Source organism: Palaemon carinicauda, chromosome 8 (genome assembly GCF_036898095.1).
Source record: "Palaemon carinicauda isolate YSFRI2023 chromosome 8, ASM3689809v2, whole genome shotgun sequence".
Classification (NCBI taxonomy): Eukaryota; Metazoa; Arthropoda; class Malacostraca; order Decapoda; family Palaemonidae; genus Palaemon; species Palaemon carinicauda.
In genome coordinates, this window is record NC_090732.1 from 159,053,865 (window position 1) to 159,079,613 (window position 25,749).

Genomic DNA, 25,749 nt, shown 5'->3' on the forward strand with positions numbered 1-25,749 from the left:
AAAAACTTGAATGATGATGGCGATGAATTTGCTGTTATTTGATTTTTTAAACACTGGGGTCCCCTGGGGGGTCCCCTAATTTGCCTTCATTCAATTATTAAGGCATTTACATATGAATAATTTTTATCATTTATTTGATATATGACTTATAACCCCCGGACCCCCCAGGGTCCCCTATTTGCCTTCATTCATATGTTTAGGCATTTAATGGATAGTTTTATCATGGGTTGGATATATATATATAGAGTTACAGCATTCGGGCCCCGTGCCCTTCATTTGCTTCCATTCAGGATAATTATAGCTATATATATTCAACTTTATCACCATGATAGTAACTTTTATAATATTTAAGCACTGGGACCTCCGGCCCCTAATTGCTTTCTTTAAAGATACTCATGTATCTTTTATCTTACAGACTGTCCGCTGTGCGATGACGGCATGTGTCGCTGTTCTCCACCAACCCTGCGGCCATAATGTGTGTCGTTCGCACGCTCACTGCTCTCTTCAAGTGGATGACCTAGCTGTTTGGCATCCGGACAACTGTCCAGTCTGCTACAAATTGGCTTCCACTCTAACATCTGAATCGGTGAGTGCAGTTACTTTATTACAGAATTGTGGGGAGTTACATTTTAATGTCCACTTTTATTTTTTTATTACTTTAAGGCCACAGTCCTCTGGACTTCCTGCATGCCTTATACTGTATGTGCCTACGAAGTCCTTGGGCTTCTTAGTTTTTTCTTTGGCACTTTTATCACTCACTAATAGTCTGTTCTCTTTCAGAGCACCCAGCTTGAAATGGAAACAGCCCGAGCTACCCTCAAGATCTGGATTGGCGGGTTCGCCCGCAATGTGAAGGACAGACAGCCGTATATCCTTTCTGAGGAATGGTGTTCCCTCCTCTAACCCCATGCTAAAAAATCAGCTGCGGTCCCCAAAGCGCTAGCGGACCCAATCATCGAGAGCATTGCATCTCTTCTTCTGGCCCCGGACCAAGGGGAGACGGGCGCCACCCTAACTGAGGACGTCGCTACCCTCGACCTTGATGTGGAACCCATGGCTCTGAATGATCCCGACGCAGGTAGGGACGTAGGTGAGTCAGGTGGTTCCCGGGCTGGGATTCCTCTCCCTAGCCCGGCTTTCTCTTCTACTTCAGACCAATCTTCTTTTCGCGGTTTTCCTGAGGCAACCGGGACTGATCTCAGCTCCCGACCTGTTCCCCCCAAAGTGAAGGCTCCTCACAAGCCTTTATATAGAACTCACAAATCTTCCCAAGACCACAACCCTTCAAGATCGTCACCCTCGGAGGCTAAATCCTCCTCCACCAGAGTCTCTCAAGACCCAATTGCTGTGCCCTCAACCTTCCAAGAAGTAGTCTCTGTTCTGGCACCTGTTCCCCCCCAGGCGGGATCATTTAACATGGAGGAATTTTCTGACAAACTGTTTGCTCGTTTTGAGTCGATGCTATCGTCTCATACGAAGCAATCACATGAGAGGATAGCTTCTGTGGAGAGCCTAGTCCAAGGCCTCATGAGTTCGGGGCTACCACCTCCACAACAGCAGTACCCCATTCCCGACACCTCCAAGCTTCCTCCTTTCAAAAAGAATAACCCTTGGAGGTTAGCATTGCATGCCCCCTTTTTGGAGGGTATGCTGTCAATCGAGGGTTTCGGTACACGGCCTCTTACGGACTACGAATTCTACCCGCCGGGTCTTGAATTCCCCTTCCCCGGCTACACTCGCCTCACAGAAGAAGCTCTGATCCGTATAGATAAAGTTCCAAAGGAAACTGTCATTTTTCCTAAGGAACAAGCACAGTCTGTCTTGGTTGGCCTGTTCCATGAGTGGGAATGTTTGAACACCATGCTTACGGCCCACAAGAGTTCGTACACTATGTTTGTGGCCGACGACCAAACCCCTACATCTTGTGCGACCAAGATTCTGGAGTCGATCTTCCAGGCTATCAAAGATGAGAAGCCTTTACCACAACTCAGGGAGACCGACTTAACCTCCCTCCTCTTTCCGGGGGACAGTGAATGTTGGCGGAATGCCCCAGCTACCTTTTCAGTAGGTAAGTTGAGCCCGGACTGTGCCTCGACGCAGTTCAGCGAACGGCTTCCCAAACTCCCAGAGTCTCTTCTTAAATTAGAATTTGATTCTAGGTGCAGATTCGGCAGATCTCTCAATTTGGTCACCCTTTCCGAATTGGCCGTTGCCACTTACAACGAGGAGGACCTCCTTAAGGCCCTCACCAAGTCGTTACTGCAAAACTTCATGGCTGACGCCTATGATTTTGCAAGCGCCAGGACCCGTTGTCGACGACATGTCCTCTCTGAAGCCACCATTAGGCACGAGCCTAATAAGCTCATCAAAGCTCCGGTCTGGGGCCTGGATCTTTTCCCGGAGGATTTGGTTAACTCGGTCCTTAACGAGGCAGCTAGGGCCAACCAAAGCCTCAAAGATAGATGGGGCCTCGTCCCAAAGAGGAGATATGAGCCTACTGGTACACCAATCTGAGGTAGGAAGAGACTGAGGCCTTTCCACTCTTCCCAATTCAGGGTTCAACCAGTCTCAGTTCAACCGGCTCCCCAAAGCCCCCAGCCTTCTACATCAAAGGGCCAGCAGCAAGAGCAATACGTCCTGGTCCCTCAGTCTCAAATCGCCTCGACTTCCTTCTCCCCCGCCTTTAACCCCATTTATGAGGCTCAGACCTCCTTCCGTGGCTACCAGCGTCACAGAGGTGCCAGGGGTGCCTTTCGTGCCCGAGGTAGCGGAAGGGGTTACCCCCGGGGCAAGTCTTCCCGTGGAAGCAGAGGAGGCAAATCATCCTCCACCCAATAAGACAACGCAGGTAGGAGGGAGACTGTACCTTTTTCGAGACCGTTGGAAGTTCAGCGATTGGGCTTCCAGCATTATCTTCAAAGGACTAGGGTGGAGCTGGATACAGGGACCTCCTCCACCGAACAGCTTTTACCAATTGCCAACAGAAGAACTATGTTCCTTCACGACAGATCTGCTACAAAAGAATGCGATCCAAAGCATACGTCGCTTAAGATTTCAAGGACGCTTGTTCAGCGTGCCAAAGAAAGGCTCAGACAAACGAAGGGTAATCCTGGACCTGTCTCGTTTAAATTCCTTCATTCATTGCGACAAATTCCGTATGCTTACCGTCTCGAAGGTGCGGACCTTACTTCCCCGTGGGGCCGTCACCACCTCCATCGATCTTACCGATGCCTACTATCAAGTTCCAATAGCAAGGCATTTTCGTCCTTTTCTGGGCTTCAAGCTAGGCAAACAAGCCTACGCATTCAAAGTGATGCCGTTCGGGCTCAACGTGGCACCCAGAATCTTCACCAAACTAGCAGAGACAGTCATTCAAGAGCTTCGCACTCAGGGGATACAGGTAGTGGCCTATCTAGACGATTGGCTAATCTGGTCAGACAATGCCCAGAATTGCCGCGTAGCAGCGAACAAAGTCCTCACCTTCCTTCGACAACTGGAATTACAAGTCAACTTCGGAAAATCCCGCCTGGTCCCGGAGACCAAGTTTCAATGGCTGGGTCTACAATGGGACCTATGCTCCCATATGCTGTGCTTCCCCAAAGCCAAAAGGAAGGAGATTGCGAGGAAGACGAGACAATATCTCAGGGAGAAGTTGACCTCCAGAAGGAACCACGAGAGGATCATAGGTTCCTTGCAGTTCGCCTCCGTGACAGACATCATCCTACGGTCCAAACTCAAGGACATGAACAGAGTGTGGAGATCCAGAGCAACCGCAAAACGACGCGACAGACGTGCCCGCCTTTCCTCACTCCTGAAGAAAAGTCTACAACCCAAATAAACCACGTCATGTTGCAGATTTTCTCCATGGCGGCAATGCACAAGTGGCACCTGTCAGCAGTCCATCTAGAAGGAGTCCGGAATGTGGTAGCGGACTCCCTTTCCCGGACGACTGCGCTAGAGTCGGAATGGTCACTGGACAATCGATCTTTCCAGTGGATATTATCTCAAGTCCAGGGTCTCCAGGTGGATCTGTTTGCGACGGAATCCAATCGCAAACTGGATTGTTACGTAGCCCCCAACCTGGACCCTCAGGCTTATGCCACGGACTCTATGATCCTAGATTGGAATACCTGGAAGACGATTTATCTGTTTCCTCCGGTGAATCTCCTGCTGAAAGTTCAGCACAAACTCAGATCCTTCAAAGGTCGAGTAGCTCTCGTAGCCCCCAACTGGCCAAAGAGCAATTGGTTCCCCTTGTTGCTAGAGCTAGGTCTCAGCCCCCGGCGGATTCCCAATCCGGTGCTCACACAGACAGTACAAACTCGCAATGTGTTCGCTTCCTCAAGGATTCTGAATGCCCTAACTTTATGGACTTCATGAAGTTCGCAGCCCAATGAGGTGCGAGCATCGATCCTTCGAATACTATTTTCCTGGAATCTGACAAAAGGGAATCTACTCTCCGACAATATGACTCAGCTGTCAAGAAATTAGCTAAGTTCTTGAAAGATTCCCAGGTTGAGAAAATGACAATGAACTTAACTGTGACATTCTTCCGGACTCTCTTCGAATCAGGCCTGGCAGCCAGTACCATTACTACAATTAAGTCAGCCTTGAAAAAGATCTTCCATATTGGTTTAGGCATTGATTTAACGGATTCATATTTCTCATCCATTCCGAGAGCTTGTGCCAGGCTAAAACCTTACACTCACCCTAGCGCAGTTTCCTGGTTTTTAAACGATGTTCTTAAGCTGGCCTCTGACACTCCAAATGAATCCTGTAACTATATGGCATTATTAAGAAAGTCACTTTTCCTTTTGAGCCTCGCCTCTGGCTCCAGAATCTCGGAATTGTCAGCTTTGTCTAGAGACCCAGGTCATATAGAGTTTCTCTCTTCAGGTGAAGACCTTCTCTCCCCTAACAAAGTGTTCCTGGCTAAAAATGAGGATCCCCAGAACAGGTGGTCCCCCTGGAAGATTGTTCCACTTCCTAAGGATCCATCCCTGTGCACAGTTACCACCCTGAAATCCTACTTAAGTAGAACTTCCACTACAATCACAGGGCCCTTATTTATTAGAGAGCACGGAGGAACTATTACCTTTAAGGGAATCAGGCAACAAATTCTTTACTTTATTAAACAAGCTAATCCTGAATCATTCCCACATGTCCATGATATTCGAGCTGTGGCTACCTCAATTAATTTTTTCCACCATATGAAATTTGATGAGCTCTCAAAATATACGGGTTGGAAGTCCCCTAAAGTTTTCAAACGCCACTACCTAAAACCTTTAGAAGCTCTTAGATTTGCCACAGTAGCTGCGGGGAATGTAGTTCCTCCCGAGGGTACTGAGTCCTAATCACAACGTCTTGCTCTGTCCTCTTTCCCTCCTGCCTGGCTTAGCTGTTGTTCCTACCTGTTTTATTTACCATGTTGTATTATTTATTATTCTATTGATCGATTTCACGAATTATTTTGATCTCACTTCTTTTTGGAACCCCCGAGCTGATGTTCCTTTGTTATGTTAATTATTTATACCTATGATTGTATGCTTTACTGCATTTTGCTTACCAAGCTGTATTAACATTATTCATACCTGTTGACTTTCCCTTCGGGTTTCATTTTGATTATGTATCATGTCTAATTGTCTCTGTCATTTACGTGTTGATCTATTTTACGGGTTTCCATATCCCTCTTTTTTTATATTAAAATTCATCAGCTATATTAATTTTGTGTTATTCCCTTCAGGTAGTTAGCCTTATTGGGCCCCCATTCTCTGGTACGATTTCACTGGGCGACACTGGTCGGAGCCCAGAAAAGGGATTTTGACGAAGGAAAAAACTATTTCTGGGCGAGAGACCCGTGTCGCCCAGTGAACCCACCCGTCCCTCCCTAATTGGGCCCCAATCTGGGGTGCTATAAGGAGTGACGTCACTAGCGTGGGTTGACTAGCAGTAGTACGAGGTCGAACGGCACCTCGCTGTTCGGGGATTTTGACAGGAGATATCTAAATGGTGCGATGCCTCTGGTTGTGATTTATCGCGCCCCAGTATTATATCGACACCTTATACAGGTGAGCGAGCTGGGTTCAACCTGGCATTCCCATGCAATTTTTTCTCTGGTAATATATAGCAGTTATATACCTTAGAAATGGTGCTTAAGGAGCATTTCACTGGGCGACACGGGTCGGAGCCCAGGAATAGATTTTTCCTTCGTCAAAATCCCTTAATTTTCCACAAATGCCAATTTATCCCGTTGAATTTTGAATCTTTTTTCCAGGGCTAATGCGAAAACATCGTGAGATGAAGGGCTTTCATTTTCCAAGATGAAGCGAAGACAGTCTTCCTCTGTACTTCTTGAGACAGGCTCGGGCTGGGTAGAGGAACCAGCCTGGGGTTCATCTCTGTCACCAAGGGAAACCAGTTGGTCTTCGGCCATAGAGGAGCAACCCGGGCTGCTGTCCCTCTGAACGATCGAAGCTTGTCCAACACCTACAAGAGAAGATTGAAGGGTGGAAATACATAAATTTCCTCCCACTGATTCCAATCCATGTGTAACGCGTCCATGCCTATCGCCCGGAAGATGCCAATAAGCGTCGGTAAGATCTATAGAGATAGTGTAAGCCCCCCGGGGTAGTAAGGTCCATATCTGCAAAATAGTCAGCATCCGGAGCTTGTTGCACTGAAAGAACAGGTTTAGATGAGACAAGTCGAGAATAGTTCGAGGAATAATTGAATCTTTCCTTGGCACGCAGAATAAACGACCTTGAAACTTCAGATTTCGTGCAACAGGCAACCCTCTTCTTCAAGAGGTCCTGCACATATTATTATTATTACTATCCAAGCTACAACCCTAGTTGGAAAAGCAAGATGCTATAAGCCCAGGGGCTCCAACAGGGAAAAATAGCTCAGTGATGAAAGGAAATAAGGAAATAAATAAATGAAGAGAACAAATTAACAATAAATCATTCTAAAATAAGAAACAACGTCAAAACAGACATGTCATATAATAAACTATCAACAACATCAAAAACAAATATGTCATAAATAAACTATAAAAAGACTATGTCTGCCTGGTCAACAAAAAAGCATTTGCTCCAACTTTGAACTTTTGAAGTTCTACTGATTCAACCACCCGATTAGGAAGATCATTCCACAACTTGGTCACTGCTGGGATAAAACTTCTAGAGTACTGCGTAGTATTGAGCCTCGTGATGGAGAAGGCCTGGCTATTAGAATTAACTGCCTGCCTAGTATTACGAACAGGATAGAATTGTCCAGGGAGATCTGAATGTAAAGGATGGTCAGAGTTATGAAAAATCTTATGCAACATACATAATGAACTAATTGAACGACGGTGCCAGAGATTAATATCTAGATCAGGAATAAGAAATTTAATAGACCGTAAGTTTCTGTCCAACAAATTAAGATGTGGTGTTGATTTCTGGAAAATTATCCTGACCCTTGGGGGTTGTCTCTTCCATTTCCAGCCCAGACCACTGGATATCACGCTCTGTGCCCAAGGAATGAATGAATGATTTAAAGTTTTCAGGCATCCTGACATCTAAGGTCATTGACGCCGGTAACATTTAATTAATGTATACAAAAATAAAAAATTAAATAAAATAAAAAATTAAAGAGTATTCAATTAAAATCATAAAAATTGAATGTCATAAAAGTTGAATATTTTTCAGAAGACCTGCTCCTGAAAGAAATCTAAAAATGCCACTTGCATGGTAGGACACATCATTTCCAAGAATCTTGGCAAGGATGAACCTGCCACCCTCACCTCGAGCCTCAAACAAATATCTATTCGGCAAGTTGTTATAATTGGGGCATTCGGTCAACAAATGCCTTACTGTTAGAGGTACGAAACAGTTGTTACAATACGGTTGGTGTTGGCCCTTCAGCAGAAACTCATGTGTCAAACGAGTGTGACCAATACGGAGACGACAAAGAGACGTCTCCCATTTTCGGGGCATCATATTATACCTCCAAGGACATATGTCATTTGTTACTTCCCTCATTTTATTGCCATCTTGACTATCCCATTGCTGTTGCCATTTATTGCAAACCAATTTTTTGATGTCAGGTAAGAAATCATTACAGGGAATGGGATACCTTCTTGGCAGCAATTCGGATGCAGCCTCCTTAGCCAGTGAATCTGCCTTCTCATTCCCGGACACACCTACATGTGCTGGAACCCAACAAAATTGAACTGTTATACCTCTCCGTCCAATAAGGAAGAGCCATTCTAAAATCTTTAAAACTAAAGGGTTATTAGAATTAAAAACTTCCATAGCTTGAAGGACACTCCTTACATCACTAAAAATTGTAAAATTACCCTCCTTCTCCAACGCTATTTTCTCAATAGCGGTTAATATGCCATACAGTTCGGCAGAAAATATGGAAGCGGTCAGAGGAAGTGCACCTCTACAATTAAAACCATTACTATGTACTCCAAATCCAACGCCAGCATCAGATTTGGAGCCATCAGTATAGATAAAAGTTGATCCTCTATGTTCTTTAACATGTTCATTAAAAAGAGACCTGGCTTCTAGGTCTGACATATTCTTCTTATCTCCAATAAAATATTTACAAAAAGATATCTCTGGTAACTTCCATGGAGGCGTTGATGATACCTTGAATGGAAGTACCTTATTTCTAATTATATCCAGACTATTTAATAATTGTTTCACCCGAAAGCCATAAGGTTGAGGAGATTACTGAACGCCCACCTGTCCTTGAACAATTTCAGTCTTCCCCCTACCGAAGTATCCTCATTGTTTTGGTTGAGGATATGTGGCCCTAGATCCCCTGTTACCCCGCAGACCCCGACTCCTTGGCCTACGACCTCTGTTGGACCGGCCTCTACCTACTCTTTCAGTCTTGAGGGGACGAAAGGACAAGGTCCCTTGCTCAAATCTAGGATTGAATGCTAGGGATTGTGAAGTCACCGGGAGAGGAACAGTGAAAGTATTCTGTGAGGCACTACCTGAAGCTGAAATGAAGGGCCTTTCAAAGAATGTGGGTTTACAAACCTCTTAAGTTGAGGGCTAACCCCAGGAATAGATTTCCTTTTGAGAGAATTTCCCATCTCTGGGAAAGACTTTTATTTTCTGGTGCTGCTTTATCCAAGATTTCCTTTACCAATTTCTGTGGGAAAAGATCTTACCCCAAATACAAGCGTCAATAAGACGCTTCGGTTCATGACGAATGGTCGCGGATGCTAAAACATGCTTCTTGCAGGCTCTACGAGCCTGGAAAAAGTAAAAAAGATCTCTCATTAGAGTAGCCATGTGCATCTTGGCCAAAAGCGAAAAGACGGGGGCATCAATGAAATTACCAATCATCTCTACAAAGCATTGAAGAGACATCAAAGCTCATAGTCTCTCCCTAGCCTCCAATTCCGCCTAAGTAGGTGGTCCGGAATCTTCAGCAGTTTTTCATTAAACTGCCGGCTAGCTATATCCTTGTCTTCTTTCCCTTCAGCAAGAGTAAACTGGATATTCAACCAGTGTTCAGCGTCATGGGGCAGAACCAGGGACACAGGTTTACATTCTTCCAAGACCGGAAGAGACTTATCCTCCTTGACGGCCTTTTCTACCACTAAAAAGGCTTTCGAAGCAAAAGGACATACCATTGTGCCAGGTGTTATAAAAGTAGCCAACCTTTTACCAAAAGCCCTTTACTGCCAGGAGCTGCGATCTAGTGTGATCTAGAAGGCCTCTATATCTGGATAAAACTCCAGATCAGCAACTGGTCTAGAACCTAGCCCATCTCCAATAAGAAGAATACCCGCTGAAAGGGCCGCATGACCCGTATACCTCCACGGATTCTGTTGCGTGCAAGAGGGAAGCTGAGAAGGTAAAACCTTAGCCTTAGAAAAATCCTCTTGAGGTTTCAAAGCCTCCCATAAGGCTTTAAACATTCGTTATTAATAATTTTGGTTCCCTTCCAAGAAAACCTTCAAGCTTGCTAACAGGGACTTGTCTTCCAAATTAGATGGGAATTTAGGAAGTGTTGGTTCGCCCGGCTCGACTGAAGATGGAGGAGGGACAGAAAAGGGAGGCGTACCTGAAAAAGAAGACGTTGTCGTAACAGTTGATAGAGGAGCCGCCATAGTAACGGCCGGTGAAACAACGGAACACACCGAGTCTCTCACGGAAGCCATGCTAAACTCGTCCAGTTCTGGGAGGTAAGAATCATCCACATGAGGGAGGGGTTCCTCCGAATCTAATGGAGAGCCCATTCCTCATAAGGAGATAAAGAGGAATCCGAAGAGAAATTGTCCACGTCAAGGCTCACAGAACTTAAAGTTTCATCTACGTGAATCTGAACAGTAGGTATAGGTCTAGGTGGGCATACCCCAATACAGAGTCCTGGGCGCCCTTTGGCAAAAGAATATCCTTCCAAGCTACGGAAGGGAGATAAGGAGCCTGTGACTTGGCATTCTTTTTGAAACCCCTGACCCAGGAACGAAGAGACCTCTGGAAAAACACTCAATCGTCATCAGAAACATCCTCTGATACCCATCCAGATGATGTAAATCCTTACACACACTGCAATCCTTAGGGTCCCAATTAGAGATTGAACCCTTCATCCTCCTGCATCTAGCATGTGTCCTGCAGGTATCATGACCACAGGGATACCTCACGGTCCTGGAACAGATAAGGACTCGACACTGCATCTCCTTCGAAGATCCTGCCTGTAAAGAGGAGAAAATGGATATGAGTATTCAAAACTCTCTAGATTACCGTGCTGAAAAGAATGGGTTAATAACATTAAGAAAAATATGGGAAATTAACCCCTAAAATATGTATATCTACTATATTCGTGATCAGAAAGAGAAAAAAGGATCACAATATCCAGACATCTTTAATATCGTTGGATTGGAAGAAAAGCTAACTAAATTTGTCCGCTTTTATCATTTAAATATTAATCAGTTAAAAGAGGGAACAAAATGCTCATCAAAATAAATAGCCTACGCTCTCTGCAGGGAAAAGGCTAAAACAAAGGTAACTGAGTTACCTACCCTGCAAAAATTATCGACGTATCGATAAATGGAGCAACCAAAAGTAAAATTAGAAGGCTATTCTTTAAACCATAAGCTGACAAGGGGGATCATATCAGAATCCCCCTGTAAGATGCACAATCCAATCCACGTTTTCAAAAGATCTGAATAAAGTGATGAAAATAATTAACAAATTACAATAGTTGAATCTAAAGTCTAGTTAAGGAGAACCTTTCACAAAAAGAGAACTTCAAAGTTGTTGAAGTAAGGTCTTTATTCCAATTTGATGTTTGTACTCATCAACAGATATCTCTATAAAAAGGCAGTCAATAATAATAAAACATCTTCCTTTATAACATAAAATCCTTTCTTTATGCCAATTTGAGGTTTATACTCATCAACAGATATCTCTCAAAAAGGCAGTCACTAATATTAAAAACATCTGCCTTCAAAACATAATATCCTTGCCGATAATAGCCGCACATATAGGTAACGTCATCGCCGCCTCCCAAGGCTATTCCTAAATAAGGGGCACAAAAACTATACCCAATACTGGGAGAAAACTGCCGCCAGTTACGACAGTATCGGTAACGACGTCAGCAAACTAAAATGACGATCGTATAAAAGAGTGTGGCAGTATAGGACACATAGATAATATAGCAACGTACCGCAATAGTATGGCCCAGAAAAGGAATGCTGCCGGAGACGACGAAGTCGTAAGTACCAGCATTGCCGACAGTCTGACAACTCTCTTTATAATGGAGAATGCTGCCGGGTTAATAGGCCAGAAACCCTGAAGGGCTAGGACTTCACACAATAAAACACTCACAATATATATAAGTTCGATACCAGTAACGGGGATCAACGAAATAATTATTCTCTTGAAATATAAATAAGGGTTAGAATATGGCATCATACAACTGTCAGCGCACCAACAGGAAAGAGTGTACTCGCCCTTCGCAAAAGGGAACTCTAAATGAATACCAGATACCAACTAGACAGCGTATGTAGCACAATGGCCAGACGGACGAAACTGATACGAACTCACAAAAGACTAAAATAATAAATCGTAATAAAAATATATAAAATTGAGTCCTTAGCATTGTAATGCTAATTGTAATGAAAATTTATATAAAATTGAGTCCTTAGCATCGTAATGCTAAACAAAAACTAGCTAACGTGAAACTTACCCATAAAATTTAAGTACGTAAACACAAAAGATGAGAAGCCATCTGGAACTAAGACCGATGCCATGCTAGCAAGACTCGAAGCGCTTTGGCTTCCTCTAATCAAAAGCTAAAAATGATAAGGCCCCGAAGGGAATGAAACCAAAATTAGCATATATAAAGTCATAGAGAGGTAAATACTCAACTTTGACGAAGTAGAGGGAGCCATTCCAAACTGAAGTTCTTAAAAAAAAAAAAAAAAAAAAAAAAAAAAAAAAAAAAAAAAAAAAGAGAGAGAGAGAGAGAGAGAGAGAGAGAGAGAGAGAGAGAGAGAGAGAGAGAGAGAGAGAGAGAGAGAGAGAGAGAGAGAGAGAGAGAGAGAGAGAGAGAGAGAGAGAGAGAGCACACCCAATAAAACAACCAAACTGTAGCCAAAAGCTGCGATCGAAGGAATGGGAAGCGGACCGTATTGGGGCACTGGAAGGTGATAGGATGTGTAACAGCTCCTTACTTGTCCTACCCCTTAGTGGGCTAGACTGGGAAAGGTCTGTTTCAGGTGCAGATATCTATGGTTATCTTAGGATATGTCCCTGATTATACACCACCAAACACACAAAAAACGAACGTACAAACAAAGCAACGCCTTTACACACCCTTTCAGTAAACTATATTGATAGATTTCTTTTTATATTTGGGAAATATTCATTGTAAGGTATTTTATTATTTTGGGAAATTATATATGAGAGCCAAATTGAGAGAATGTAAACAAAAGCCAGCTGATTTAAGGCTCCCGCTTTCAAGTAACAAATAGTAAACTTTATATGTAAATATTACAAATATTGTTTTGTTTTATGTATCATTAGAAAAACAACGTAAGTAACATCAACAAAATAAAATGATTTCTATATCATGTTTTCTTACATAATACACCCAGAAAGAAAACACTATTTTGCTACCACTACTTCTAAGGCAAAACGCAATGAGCAAATAACCGCATTTACAAATTCAAATAATAACTAGTAATGTTAATAGCTTATAGTAAACTATTAAAACACTGATCATCTATAACATAATGGTATTTGAGCAATATATTGTAAGATGTTTTTAATAAAATTGAAATCTATATATGCAAGGACAGCTCTGATAGTGTACACATTGTCAGCTGTTTTAGAGCTACACTGTTGAGAATAGGTCACCGTAAAAAATAAAAAGAAAAAAAAGAAGAGATGAACTCTAATGAAAGTTCTCAGATATATTGATATTATTTGCTGTTATTTATTTACCCAAATAGAATTTATTTTCATTATTTACACGTTTGAATTCTTCCACTATTTTATTTACAAATAAAATATAATTAAAATTTTTTTATTGTTCTGATATTGACCACTATTGTTTCCAACACTAATCAATTACTTTCGGTTGATTCGGCAGTCGGCACACATGCTTGCGCCTTGATCAGTGGCCCTTGTTTCCTAAGATTCCTTCAGCTAATATTCTGTAATTTCAATCACTTAATCTACTATTTAACCTTAACAAATCTTTCTATTCTATATTATCTTAGAGCAAACCACATTCACAAATAAAGAGCATGCAATGTACGGTAAACATGCTAAATTGTAAAAATCTACCTTTGAAAGTATTGATGCACATTTATTTGTAAAATTAGATAATCTTTTTCAGTACTAATTTAAACATTAAATTTGTTTGTTTGTAGGCTTAAATAGATTCTTATTACCCATATATGATTCAAATTGCATTTATAAACAAAATACAAACTGGGAATGGTTATTTGTGGTTTAGCCTAGTGACAAGCAAATTCAACTCAAGTCGTTTATCAACTTAAGTTGCCTCTCCTGGAACCAATTACCGACATAAGAGGAGGTATACCTGTAGTTTATTTAGTGGTTTAAATGATTTAGGAGTTTATTAATGTATGCATGAATACAAATTTGTACATTACTTTATTAAACAAATACTAAAATAAAACTCACTGTACAACTAGTAGACTACTCAAAAATAATGTAATGCATTATTTGCGGTGTTAGGTGACTGCTGTAGTAAGTGGTTAGTTGGTTAGGGGACCTAGAGTTCATTGACCCAAAGGTACTAATCTTATGAGGATTTTCTCTTTTTGCGGGTGTTAAACTGTTTCTCAGAGCAGTAATTTCATAAAAAAGTAGCTTTTTAAAAATTCTAAGCTTCCCATTCATATCTAAAACTGTTCACTACATAAATAGTATATTCAGATTCTCACCTGAGCCTACAATGAATCCATTGTATACATATACATTCTCCTTATTCCAATCCTCTTCTGGTGCAGAGCAAGTATTTTGATTTTCATCTGGAAATTAAAAAAAAAATAATCACATGTTGTATATCTCATTCATTTATAAAATAGTTCAAAAATATAAATCCATTGTATACTAAAATAAATATTGAAAGCTTATCCATTAGAGTAACCTACTGTAAAATCACAAATTTTAAAAAGAACTTATATTTTTCCTAGCTATACAAACTTGAGTCACATAATAAGGGTATAAAGTATTCCAGAGCGAAACCTGGTAAGACTCATTGAGGATCTGACAACCAAAAGAGCATGACCTACTTGCCCATGTGTCAGGTCGACAGGCTGTGGCTTGTGGCAGGGAATCACACTAAATCTAGCTGGAATTTGAGGGGTAGATGCAGGTGGAAATAAAACTTTAATGACTCAGGTATGTATAGCTAGGAAAATACAAATGTATTTTCAAAATTTGTTTTTTGTTTCTCCGCAAAAACAAACCTTCGTCATTTAATAAGGGAGTCTTGAGTGGGGGAAGAACCGTTGCCAATCTGGCTAACCAACAACCTAGGGTGGATGTGCTCAGTCCAGTGAAATGAAAAACATGCATGTAACCCTTCCATCCCATGGCCCATGAATAGGTCATAATGGGTCACGGCCCATGTTAGATGATATGCTCTCGTCTGTGAATGGCAGAGACTGCAAAGAGAGTATTGTAATGGAAGATTTGCAGATTAATCCCGATCCCCTTAAAAGGAACGTGAAGACAACACTTCTCCTTATGAGAAAAAAAACTACCCGTAACTAGTGAGCTTACCTGCATAAGTGTACAACCATCAGTAACATTGAACTTGATGATTCAAAGAAAGGGTGATGACAAAGATAGAGGAAAAGAAGGCGAGGCATTCTACTTTAACAAAAAAAAATTACGGGGTAAAACTGTTAACTTAGGCACTATGGTATTCGTCCTGTACGGACTGGTTCAATACACTAATTACTGGGCAGCTACCACAATTCCAATGGGAAAGGTATCTAGAGACCTATGAGTACGCTTGCATGATGGTTACCCAAGGTCAGAAAGACATGGTGTTTTTAGTTACTTCCTACATCCTGCCAGTACTGAGGAAAAGATTCTGTTTTATTGAAGGCCCATGATATGTACGCTTTAAGTAAAGACGAATTGCCCATAAAGGGCAAAGTAACATATCAGATTATCAGTCTCGCACCATCTTTGCCACATCGAACGTTATAGCAGTAACCCCAATTGTTCTAAGACTTTAAAAACCACTCTATTATTTTTTTTTTCAGATCGCTCCATACTTGGGGTACAGTCAAAATGACTGAATTATAACTGAAGTTAGGGAAAGTATTTTGGATATGGAATGGACAATTATAGTTCGTAACAGTTTAGAATTATCGTAAATTATCATAATGGCCTCAGCGGAAGTTTTCTATTGTTGATTAAATGGAGATATAATGGTTTCCCTGTGACAACGTAACAAATAAACAAAGATTTAGTCTAAATCGCGCATCCTGAGGCGAGTACAAATCTAAACAAAGACTAAATCGCTATTCTTCGTAGGTCCAAATTGGACTTGCTAGCAAATAAATACCATAGTAAAAACTAATAATAAACAATGATAATAAAATTGGTCATAAAACGTAAGTGATATAACCTAAATGACAGAGTACCAGATGGGCAATAATAACTTGAAAATTTACCGAAGCGAACACAACCCAAAATGGCTGCCGATACCGAGGCAGGCCAATCGTTTCCAAAATTAAAACCACAATACTGGAAACAGAACAAATGCCCAGTACTGCAATAAGCTGTCAAAACAAACTAGGGTACTTAACATTGGTAGGTGAAGTAGCAACGTCAGTCATGTTGGATTAACGACAAACACTTCAAAAAAACACTGTGCAAAAAAATTCAACTTTGCGGGCAAGTCCAAAACAGAAGGATGTCCTAGAGGGCGCGCGTGGTAGGTGTCGGTGGGGTAGTTCAACTGTGTTCTCTAGGGCCTGTCACGGCCCTCCCTTTTGATGAAGGGATTATCTAAATGGAAGACAGCCTGTGAATAGTGGTTTTCGCACGCCTTTTGTTAAATACACGACACCTACAAGGTGTTCGCGCAAGGGTTGTAACCTCTGCATTCCATGCTTTTATCTTTCTCTAGTATATTTGGGAGATTTATATTAGAATAAGTACAAAGAAGGACTTCACCGGCCGTCACAGGCCGCCCCAGAAATAATGGTTTTTCTGTTTTGCTACGTATGTAGGAATTTATATGGATACAGTAAGTATTTACAAAAAGCTCCAAATATCATTAGTTATTACTTTGATCACTTGTATAGTGCGTTTGTTGGTTCATTATGATCGACAATGAAACATATAGTAAACAAACAAAAGGTTTCAGTTTAAGAAAAATATATTAATTGCATTCATTTCATTTATTTCAAAGTTCTAAGAAAAATTAAGAAAAACATTAATAATGACAAAATCATTATACAGTATAATCAATACTTGGTAAGATAGCTGTTGCTGCAAAAATCTAACCTTAACACAGATGTGTAAATGAGTTCGGTTGTTTGTTATGACCAAAGATAAATGAATGTAAAAGAAAAAAACAATGGTTTTCAATTCAGATGGTGTTTTTTTTTTTGGCATGTTGAGGGAACCCGATATAAAAGGGATTTTGACGAAGGAAAAATCTATTTCTGGGGAGAGACCTGTGACGCCCGGCGAAAAAGTCCTTCTTTGTACTTTTTCTGATATAAATCTTCCAAATATACCAGAGAAAATTAAAAGCATGGAATGCAGAGGTTACAACCCTCGCGCGAGCACCTTGTTGGTGTCGTATATCTAAAAAGGGCGTTTGTAAAACACTATTCACAGGCTGTCTCCCATTTAGATAATCCCTTCATCAAAGGGGGAGGGCCGTGACAGGCCCTAGAGAATACAGTTGGGATACCCTACCGACACCTACCACTCGCGCTCACCAGGTCATCCTTCTGCAAGAACATATGGCTTGGCAAGGAAAAAGGGTGGGTCCATACAAAAATAATCGGGAAGGGTTTCGCCGGGCGTCACAGGTCTCTCCCCAGAAATAGATTTTTCCTTCGTCAAAATCCCTTTTCTGGGTCGACCTGTGACGTCCGGCGAAAAGGTACCAGAGAATACCTTCCAAGCCCAATAAAATAATAACATAATGAGGAGAATACAATCACCATGTACGACAATACTATGATATAATAAAGTAATCGTCCAATTACCAACCAGCCAAATGACATAGGGAACGTAAGGTTAAATAATAATGACGACAAGGAACCAACTGAGTGTCGAATCGCAAAAGTCATCAAACCTTACATGTCTAAGTATATCTAAACATTAAAGGAACGGTAACTACAATAACAGTTAAACCATAGGAATTAAACATGGCAAATATCATAGGGCTAACGAACTACCAAGGAGAGCGGCGACGTGGTGTGAGTGGTGGGTAGGAGGGAGAAGAGAAGAGATGGAAGAAAGGAAGAAGAGGAGATTAATGGGGAGAGATAAGGCTCCCCTCTGCCATCGTCGGGTATTTAAGGGCCTGTAAGATCTTTAGATATTGGCGTTTGACAACCATAGGGGATTTCCAACCCGTATATTTTTTAAAATCATCAAAGTCCCTATTCTGGAAGTCATTGTTGGAGGCATTTACTGTCCGTATATCATGAGCCTGGGGAAATGATTCCGGATTAGTATGTTTAATGTAGTAGAGGATTTGTTGCCTGATACCGTGAATGGAAATAGTACCTCCTTGTTCCCTGATAACCAAGGGGCCAGACGAGCGGGTGGCAGTTCTAGCTAAAAAGGGGCTTGAGAGTGTGACTGTACACGGAGAAAAATCCTGGGGATGAAGAATAATCTTCCGAGAGGAGCACCTATTTTGCGGATCCTCATTTTTTAGCTAGGGAAGCTTTGTCTGGAAAAGGAGTACTTCGGCTGAAGGGAGGAAATCTATGTTTTCCGGGTTTCGTGAGAGCTGCTAGTTCTGATGTTCCATCACCTGAGGCCATAGCCGTTAGAAATAAAGTCTTCCTAAGAAGAGTGATATAAGAGCAGGATTCATTGTCCGTGTCCATCGCAAGTTTGAGAACACCGTTCAGAGACCAAGAGTCCTTTTGTGGCCGAACCGAAGGTCGAAGCCTAGCACATGTTTTTGGGATTGATGAGAAATAGGAATCAGCTAGGTTAATGTTGAACCCAACAAGGAAGATCTTCTTCAAAGCTGACTTGATGGTGGTTAAAGTGCTAACTGTTAGGCCTTTGTCAAATAGGAACCTCAAGAAAGAGATGGCTAAATGCGGGGACATACGAGTATGGTCTGCACTCTTAGGGGACCTACTAGTTGTTAACGGCCGAATCATATTGGCGAATTGTCGAGTCCCTTTTTTGTCCCATTCGATGAAGAGATCGTTTCCGGTTCAATGTTCGCATCTCTACGAGCTGCCAACTTCCTGTAGTCCACAAAGTTAGAGTTTTGGCTATCTTTGAGTAATCTGACACAGTGAGTTTGGATACTCGGGTCAGTTTGAGGAACGGGATCCGGATGGGACTGAGTTTCAACTCGAGGAGGAGAGGAAACCAACTGTTCTTGGCCAGTGAGGTGGTACTAAAGCCACTGCGCCCCGGAAGGAGCGTAGTTTGTGTAAAAGTTTTTAGAAGATTCCCTGGGGGAGATAGGGAAATCTTCTTCTAATGGTTCCAATCCCGGGGTAATGCGTCCATGGCATAAGCCCGAGGGTCCAGGGTTGGGGTCACATAACAAGGAAGTTAGTGATTCATCTGAGTTGCGAATAGATCTACCTGGAGGCCTGGAACGAGCCTGAGTATCCACCGGAATGAAATTATGTCTAGAGACCATTCTGACTCCAGTGGATCCGTCCTGGATAGTGAGTCCGCTCTCACATTCTGGCCTCCCGCTAGGTGAGGTGCTGACAGGAACCAGTTCTCTTCTGTTGCACAGGCGAAGATAGTGACCAGGATCTGATTCAGGTTGGGTGACTTGGATCCTCCCCTGTTGACGTAGTGTACTGCGTCTGTGCTGTCTGACACTACTCTGATGTGGGTCGACCTCGGAGGAGAGTCTCTCTTCAGGGTCAAGAACACTGCCATGGCTTTGAGAACAATGATATGGGACTGTTTCATGGAGAGTGACCAAGAACCTGAAACATCTGATGTTCGGAGTAATCCCCCCCATCCACTTAGAGACGCGGCTGTATGGAATGTCACTTGTGGAGGTGGGAATTGTAGAGGAACCAATTTGGAGAGGTCCTTCGGTTCGGACCATGGGCGTAGTCTCATTTTCAAGACAGAGGGGACCTTCGAGACCATGTCTCTTATAGGTACTGTAGCTCTCTTTCTCCAAACTCGATTGATGTCTTTGAGTTTGGCTTTTATTAGATCTGTTACTGAAGTGAATTGGAAAAGTCCGAGGATACTTTCTAAGGCTCTTCAGACACCTGTTTGTGTTTGAGAAATTTTTTTTTTTTTTTTTTTTTTTGATCTTGGAAACTATTCCTCTTACCTTTTGGAAGGGAGAGACAACGTGTGCTTCGAAAGGTCCCACTGAATGGCTAACCATTCTAAGCGGACTGATGGTTGCAGGCGAGATTTTTTGGAGATTGACCCGAAATCACAGGTTGTCGAGAAATTGAAATAATTCCTTCGTAGCTCTGTTGCCTTCTATGACCGGCCGGGCCCAAATGAGCCAACCGGCCAGATAAGCAATGATCTGTATCTCTTGGTTCCTGAGTTGTTCTAACACTCTCTCTCCCAGTTTCGTGAATATCCTGAGATCAATGTTGAGGCCAAAGGGCATGTCTTGAACACAAAGGCTTTCCTGCTTAGGCGGAAACCCAGATAAGAAGAGAAGTTTCGAGCTAAAGGCGCAAGATAATAGTCGTCGGTAAGATCGACAGAGGTGGTGACGGTCCTACAGGGAAGTAAGGTCCGTACCTGAGAGATAGTCAACATCCGGAACTTGTCGCAGAGAATGTAAGTTTAGCTTGACAAGTCCAGGTCCACTCTCAATGCCGCCAAGCCTTTTCGGAATTGTGAACAGGTGGCTTTGGAACTTCAGTGATCGATCCCGTTTGATTGCTTCTTCTTGAGTAACCCTGTGGTGTACTCTCCCAGGATGGGAGTGGATTTCTGGGAGAAGGTCACTGGTGGAGGAGGAGGACCTTGTGGCCATTTTCACCTCAAACCTTTAGAGATTATGCTATGAGCCCACAGACCGAAGGTCCAATGGTCTCAAAAGTGGTAAAGTCTACCCCCTACCGGGACCACCGCGTTGTGAGGGGGTGAATCTAGGTACTTTCCTTCTCCGAGCCCCCTTTTTTCTAGGTCCGTCTCGATGTCGAGACTGTCTTCTACTCCTGTAGCTTCCTCTCTGGTGTCCACGAGAGGAGCCTGAGGGTTCGGATCTAGGGCTGTATGCAGGTAAAACATCCCAACGGGGTTGGGCTGTGTACCTGGTGAATCAGTGAGGTAGACCACCTGATGAGGGGGATTTGGATGCATAGACGTCGAATCAGAGGGAGGCTGTGATGACGAGTGGGTAACCGACTATCGATTCCTGTCTGATAGAGGCCTCAGACAGAACGTATTTCCCACAACTAACCCGATCAGACCATCAAACGTGTAGGTCGAATTGGAAGGGCAGATCTTGGAATTATCGTACCCCCCAGACTGACAACATCCTGGTCCAGACAGATCGGGCCTGCCCTTTAGGAAATAATACTGTTACCTTCGGTACCTTGTCTAACCTAACCAAGGCAATCTCTTTCAATCGAACGAATCCGTTGAACGGGAATTCTAGTACCTGGGAGTAAATTCTAGGTCCCCCAGAGGGAGGACGTCTATGCCATCCAGATTTATGGTACCATCTATATATGGAACATGTAAGGCAAATCTCTATGCGTTGTTTTTATCGAAGGAGGTTACTTCGATATGCCTGGGGCTGTAGGGGGAAACTTCTGAGTTCCTGAACGGATCTGACTCACTACCATACTTTTGAGCTCCGTCATAGCCCCTTGGTTTTCCCTAGAATGTGTTGCTTTTAGCAGTCACGGTTTATGCAGGGTAACATGAACATCAGGATCCATTAAGGGTCCTAGGTCGGTGACATAGGTAATTGCAAAGCTGAAGGCTCAAAATTCATCCCCACCTACCTGCCCGTCCATGGGGTCGTCGTCCAACCTTAGAGAGGACACTCTGAGGAGATAGGGACCTCTAGATGGAGCATTTCTTCCCAACCTTGATAACCAAGGGCGGAGAGCCTCTCTTGCAGGCCAGAGAGATTCATCATCATCCTGACGGGAACCATGTAGGCGAACCTTCTGTAAAAGAAAGGGGACATAAGTCTGGATGTTCCTTGAACTTTGGTTAGTGATCCTATTCACAGGCTGGGATCAGCTGTATAACTCATAAAAATCAATTTTAAAGAAAAATCATTTAATGTACTATCTTTTGGGGTATAGTTCGACACTTGTATTCATGAAATGTGACACTGTTGGCGCATCCGCCACAGGTTGGCCACCCCTGACTCAGACGTTCAGAACCGGGTCTAACATTATTTACTGGCTATTAGTATTCTATTGATTCATCTGTTCACGACCAGAGTTTCAAGGAACAGTAGATAGCCTCTCATGGCATGGTTAGTCTCGACCCGGCCCTTCATTAGAAGGGGCCAACGTTTGGTTCCCAGTACTGAGTGGAAACTTATTTCTATTTGAACACTATGTTGTATGGATATTTATTCATATTTAGGCATAGTTAGAATTGAATATGCATAAATATAGGCATAATCAATTTATTTCTATTTGAACACGATGTTGTATGAATATTTATTCATATTTAGGTATAGTTAGAATTGAATATGCACAAATATAAGCACAATCAATTTATTTCTATTTGAACACTATGTTGTATGGATATTTATTCATATTTAGGCATAGTTAGAATTGAAAATGCATAAATATAGGCATAATCAATTTATTTCTATTTGAACACGATGTTGTATGGATATTTATCCATATTTATACCTAGTTAGAATTAAATATATGCATAAATATAGGCATAGTTATGTTCATATATTTTTATTTGGACTTTCAAGAATAACTAATGAATATTACCAACGCAAATTCAAAGTGTCATTAAAGTAAGTACAGTTTACTTTGTATTCATGTTAAATCCTTTCCTTTACAGCAAAAACAAGAGATTGGCCACCCGTGGTCTGAGTGATCTCTGTCTGTACCAGAGCTCCGGTAACAATCCCCGGTACAAAGGTCCGTCATAGTGACAACGTGAACACCAGAGGAAAACTAATATTAACCTCAATGCTGATCGCCTGTACGATATCCGGTTAAGCCGGAGATTCGATGAAAAGGATCGTAATAACGATATTGTGATTATTCATGAAAAAGGGTTCATACCCTGATTCTGATCGTCTGATTGATCTCTGTTTGTAACGGAGAACTAGTGACAAAGGTCCGTCATCGTGAAAACGTGATCCTCAGCGGTACGATAACATTCTCTAATACTGAATGTTTGTGTTATCTCCAGTGAAGCCGGAGATTCGATGAAAAAGGGACCGTAATGATGAAACTGTGAAGTCTTCATCGGTATCACATTGTTAACTCCGGTTCTGGCCGTCTGCTTGATCTCTGTTTGTACCGGAGATCCGGTAGCAAAGGCCCGTCACCGTGATATCGTGACCGTTCCCGGTACGATAACATTAACCTCAATGAATGATTGTGTTATCTCCCGTGAAGCCGGCCGTAACGGTGTAATTATGATCAAACATGACAAAGGTTCGTGTGTAAAAGGCTTCAGCCGGAGTCCGAGTGCCGGATTTCACCGTTGCACTCCAAAAATCTGCTCCTGAACGTTAACTAGTTCTCACCCAATGAGTATCCATATAGCGGAGCATAACTCAAGGCGGAGCTAAGCATAACTCACGGAGCTAAGGGTGTCGGTATAAAACGACCCCAATTAATGACTCATACACTAACGTACCTATTAATAGTGTTAGCTATATTAACAGTAACCACATCAATAAAAACGTTTATAATATTAAACGTACTATCATCAACTCTGATACTAAGAGGAGGCCTGAATAACTCGTGATCGTATAAAAACGGAGAACGGGAAATTCACCTCTCTTACTCGAGCTAACAAAGAAAACGAGAGAAGGGATAACTCATATCTGTAGAACAGGGAACGAGCAGTCTCTGTTTTCGCTCTCAAGGTTACATAATAATAAAAAAAAAAAAAAGAAAAAAAAAAAAACTAACATCACACAATAAAACAAGAACATTAATAAAATTGATTGCTTTTCTTAGTAATAACCAAGAACGAAGAATAACGACAACGTAACAAATAAACATGGATATAGTCTAAATTGAAGCCTCTGAGGCGAGTACAAACTAACAGACTAAATCGCTAAACTTTAATTCGCTATTCTTTAAATCGCTATTCTTCGTAGGTCCAAATTGGACTTGCAAGCCAATAAATACCATAGTAAAAATTAATGATAACACTAAAAGGCCATAAAACGTAAGTGATATAACCTAGATGACAGAGTACCAGATGGGCAAAATTAACTAGAATATTTACCGAAGCGAACATAACCCAAAATGGCTGCCGATACCTCGGCCGGACAATCGCTTCCAAAACTAAAAACCACCATATTGGAAACAGAACAAATGCCCGGTACTGTCAAAAGCTGCCAAAACAAACTATGGTACTTAACATTGGTAAGGGTGAAGTATCAATGGCATGTTGAGGGAACCCGATATAAAATGGGTTTTTTTCATTAATTTTTGTTTTTCAAAGATACAAAAGCTAGCCTTAGCAGTGATGGTTTTGCTGTTCACCAGTCGTCTTATACAGCGGATATGACAAATTCATTGAATTTTTCCTTATTTTAGGTCGTGTTATAAGGGGATATATAAGCATTTGCAATTTCAACCTTTTTCAAGTTATTAAAATTTCAAAACATTTTAGTTTCATTTATTTATATGAACAATTCAATATTAGAAAAAATACAGTATAGTACATAGAAAGTATTGACAAAGGGTAGTAAAAACGTTTGAATAGGTAAGTTATTGTTTGCCATGGCCCTAATGGAATTATTTCCGTTATGTGTTTTGAAATATGCAATTTTATATCTATGCAGGGCTGTTGATTGCCCTAATTCTTCCATAATTCGGGACCCTACTTCGTGTATGTATATACACGTGTGTGTATATAATATATATATATATATATATATATATATATATATATATATATATATATATATATTTATATATATTACTGAGTAAACATTGAATTACAGTAGTTTACTGTAGAAATTCAACAAAATTACAAACACACTCTACTTACTATAATTAACCTCACATGTCCATTTTGGTGGCAAACTTGCTGGATCTACGTTAGGTGGAAGCTTCCTCCATTTACTGCAACTGTCACATTGCACCCAACTATCATAAGATCTTTGAACAATCTGATACAGCTCTTTCTGAAATGAATTTAAAGCTGATAGAATAAATGAAATAAAAAATATAGAGATTGGAGAATAATAGAAAAAGATCCAAAAGCAGATTTCCATAGCAGCAAGCATAAACCACATGCAAGGGAACAAGAAGAAAGTGAATCTATTATTAGTTGTAACCCACTAAATCACAAAAATAGATACAAAGGTACAAAACTAGCAAATGGATAAAGTTAGGACTAGGTTGTAAGCCGAGACCTTTAAATCCATTCCCCTTTACCACACGGTGCAGTCAACACTTTTAATCTTTACTCAAGTACACAGGACAGCAAAATCAAGACCTGTTATGGACTTTAATTTGCAATAAGGAATTATTTCATTCATTTAACCCCCAACTTGCAGGATCTCTGTTACCTAATGCAATGAAGAATAATCTGACTGCCCCAAAACCAAAGCAGGAAACAATTTTACTAGTAAAATTCCTTATTAAAATACTCTTAACATATAAAATAATCTCTCCCTCTCTTTCCCATCTCCACATCCTTGTGATCCTCATTAGACCCGATAGGATATATCAATGAACGAACCTACCATAAGCATATAAACTTCTCAGAACTTCATATAATCATAGTAAGGTAGCTCTGTACATAGCATAAAAACCCTAAGTGGGAAGGAAGGTGTTAGTTGAATAGTATTTAAATAATTTACTTTATTATCAAAATTATATTCTATACAAATGAATCA

At 41.5% G+C, this 25,749-nt stretch overlaps 1 protein-coding gene across 2 annotated transcripts in view; it reads right to left on the reverse strand.

Moving 5' to 3' along the window:
• The window catches only part of LOC137646055 (myb-like protein X), a 318,901-nt gene that overhangs the window by 118,517 nt on the left and 174,635 nt on the right, over positions 1-25,749 (reverse strand). For both annotated transcript variants that reach the window (XM_068379209.1, XM_068379210.1), the window contains exons 7-8: positions 24,897-25,032; positions 14,429-14,515 (exon numbers count right to left, since the gene is read on the reverse strand). In XM_068379209.1, coding sequence (XP_068235310.1) covers positions 14,429-14,515; positions 24,897-25,032 — 223 coding nt within the window. The remainder of the gene's footprint in view (positions 1-14,428; positions 14,516-24,896; positions 25,033-25,749) is intronic.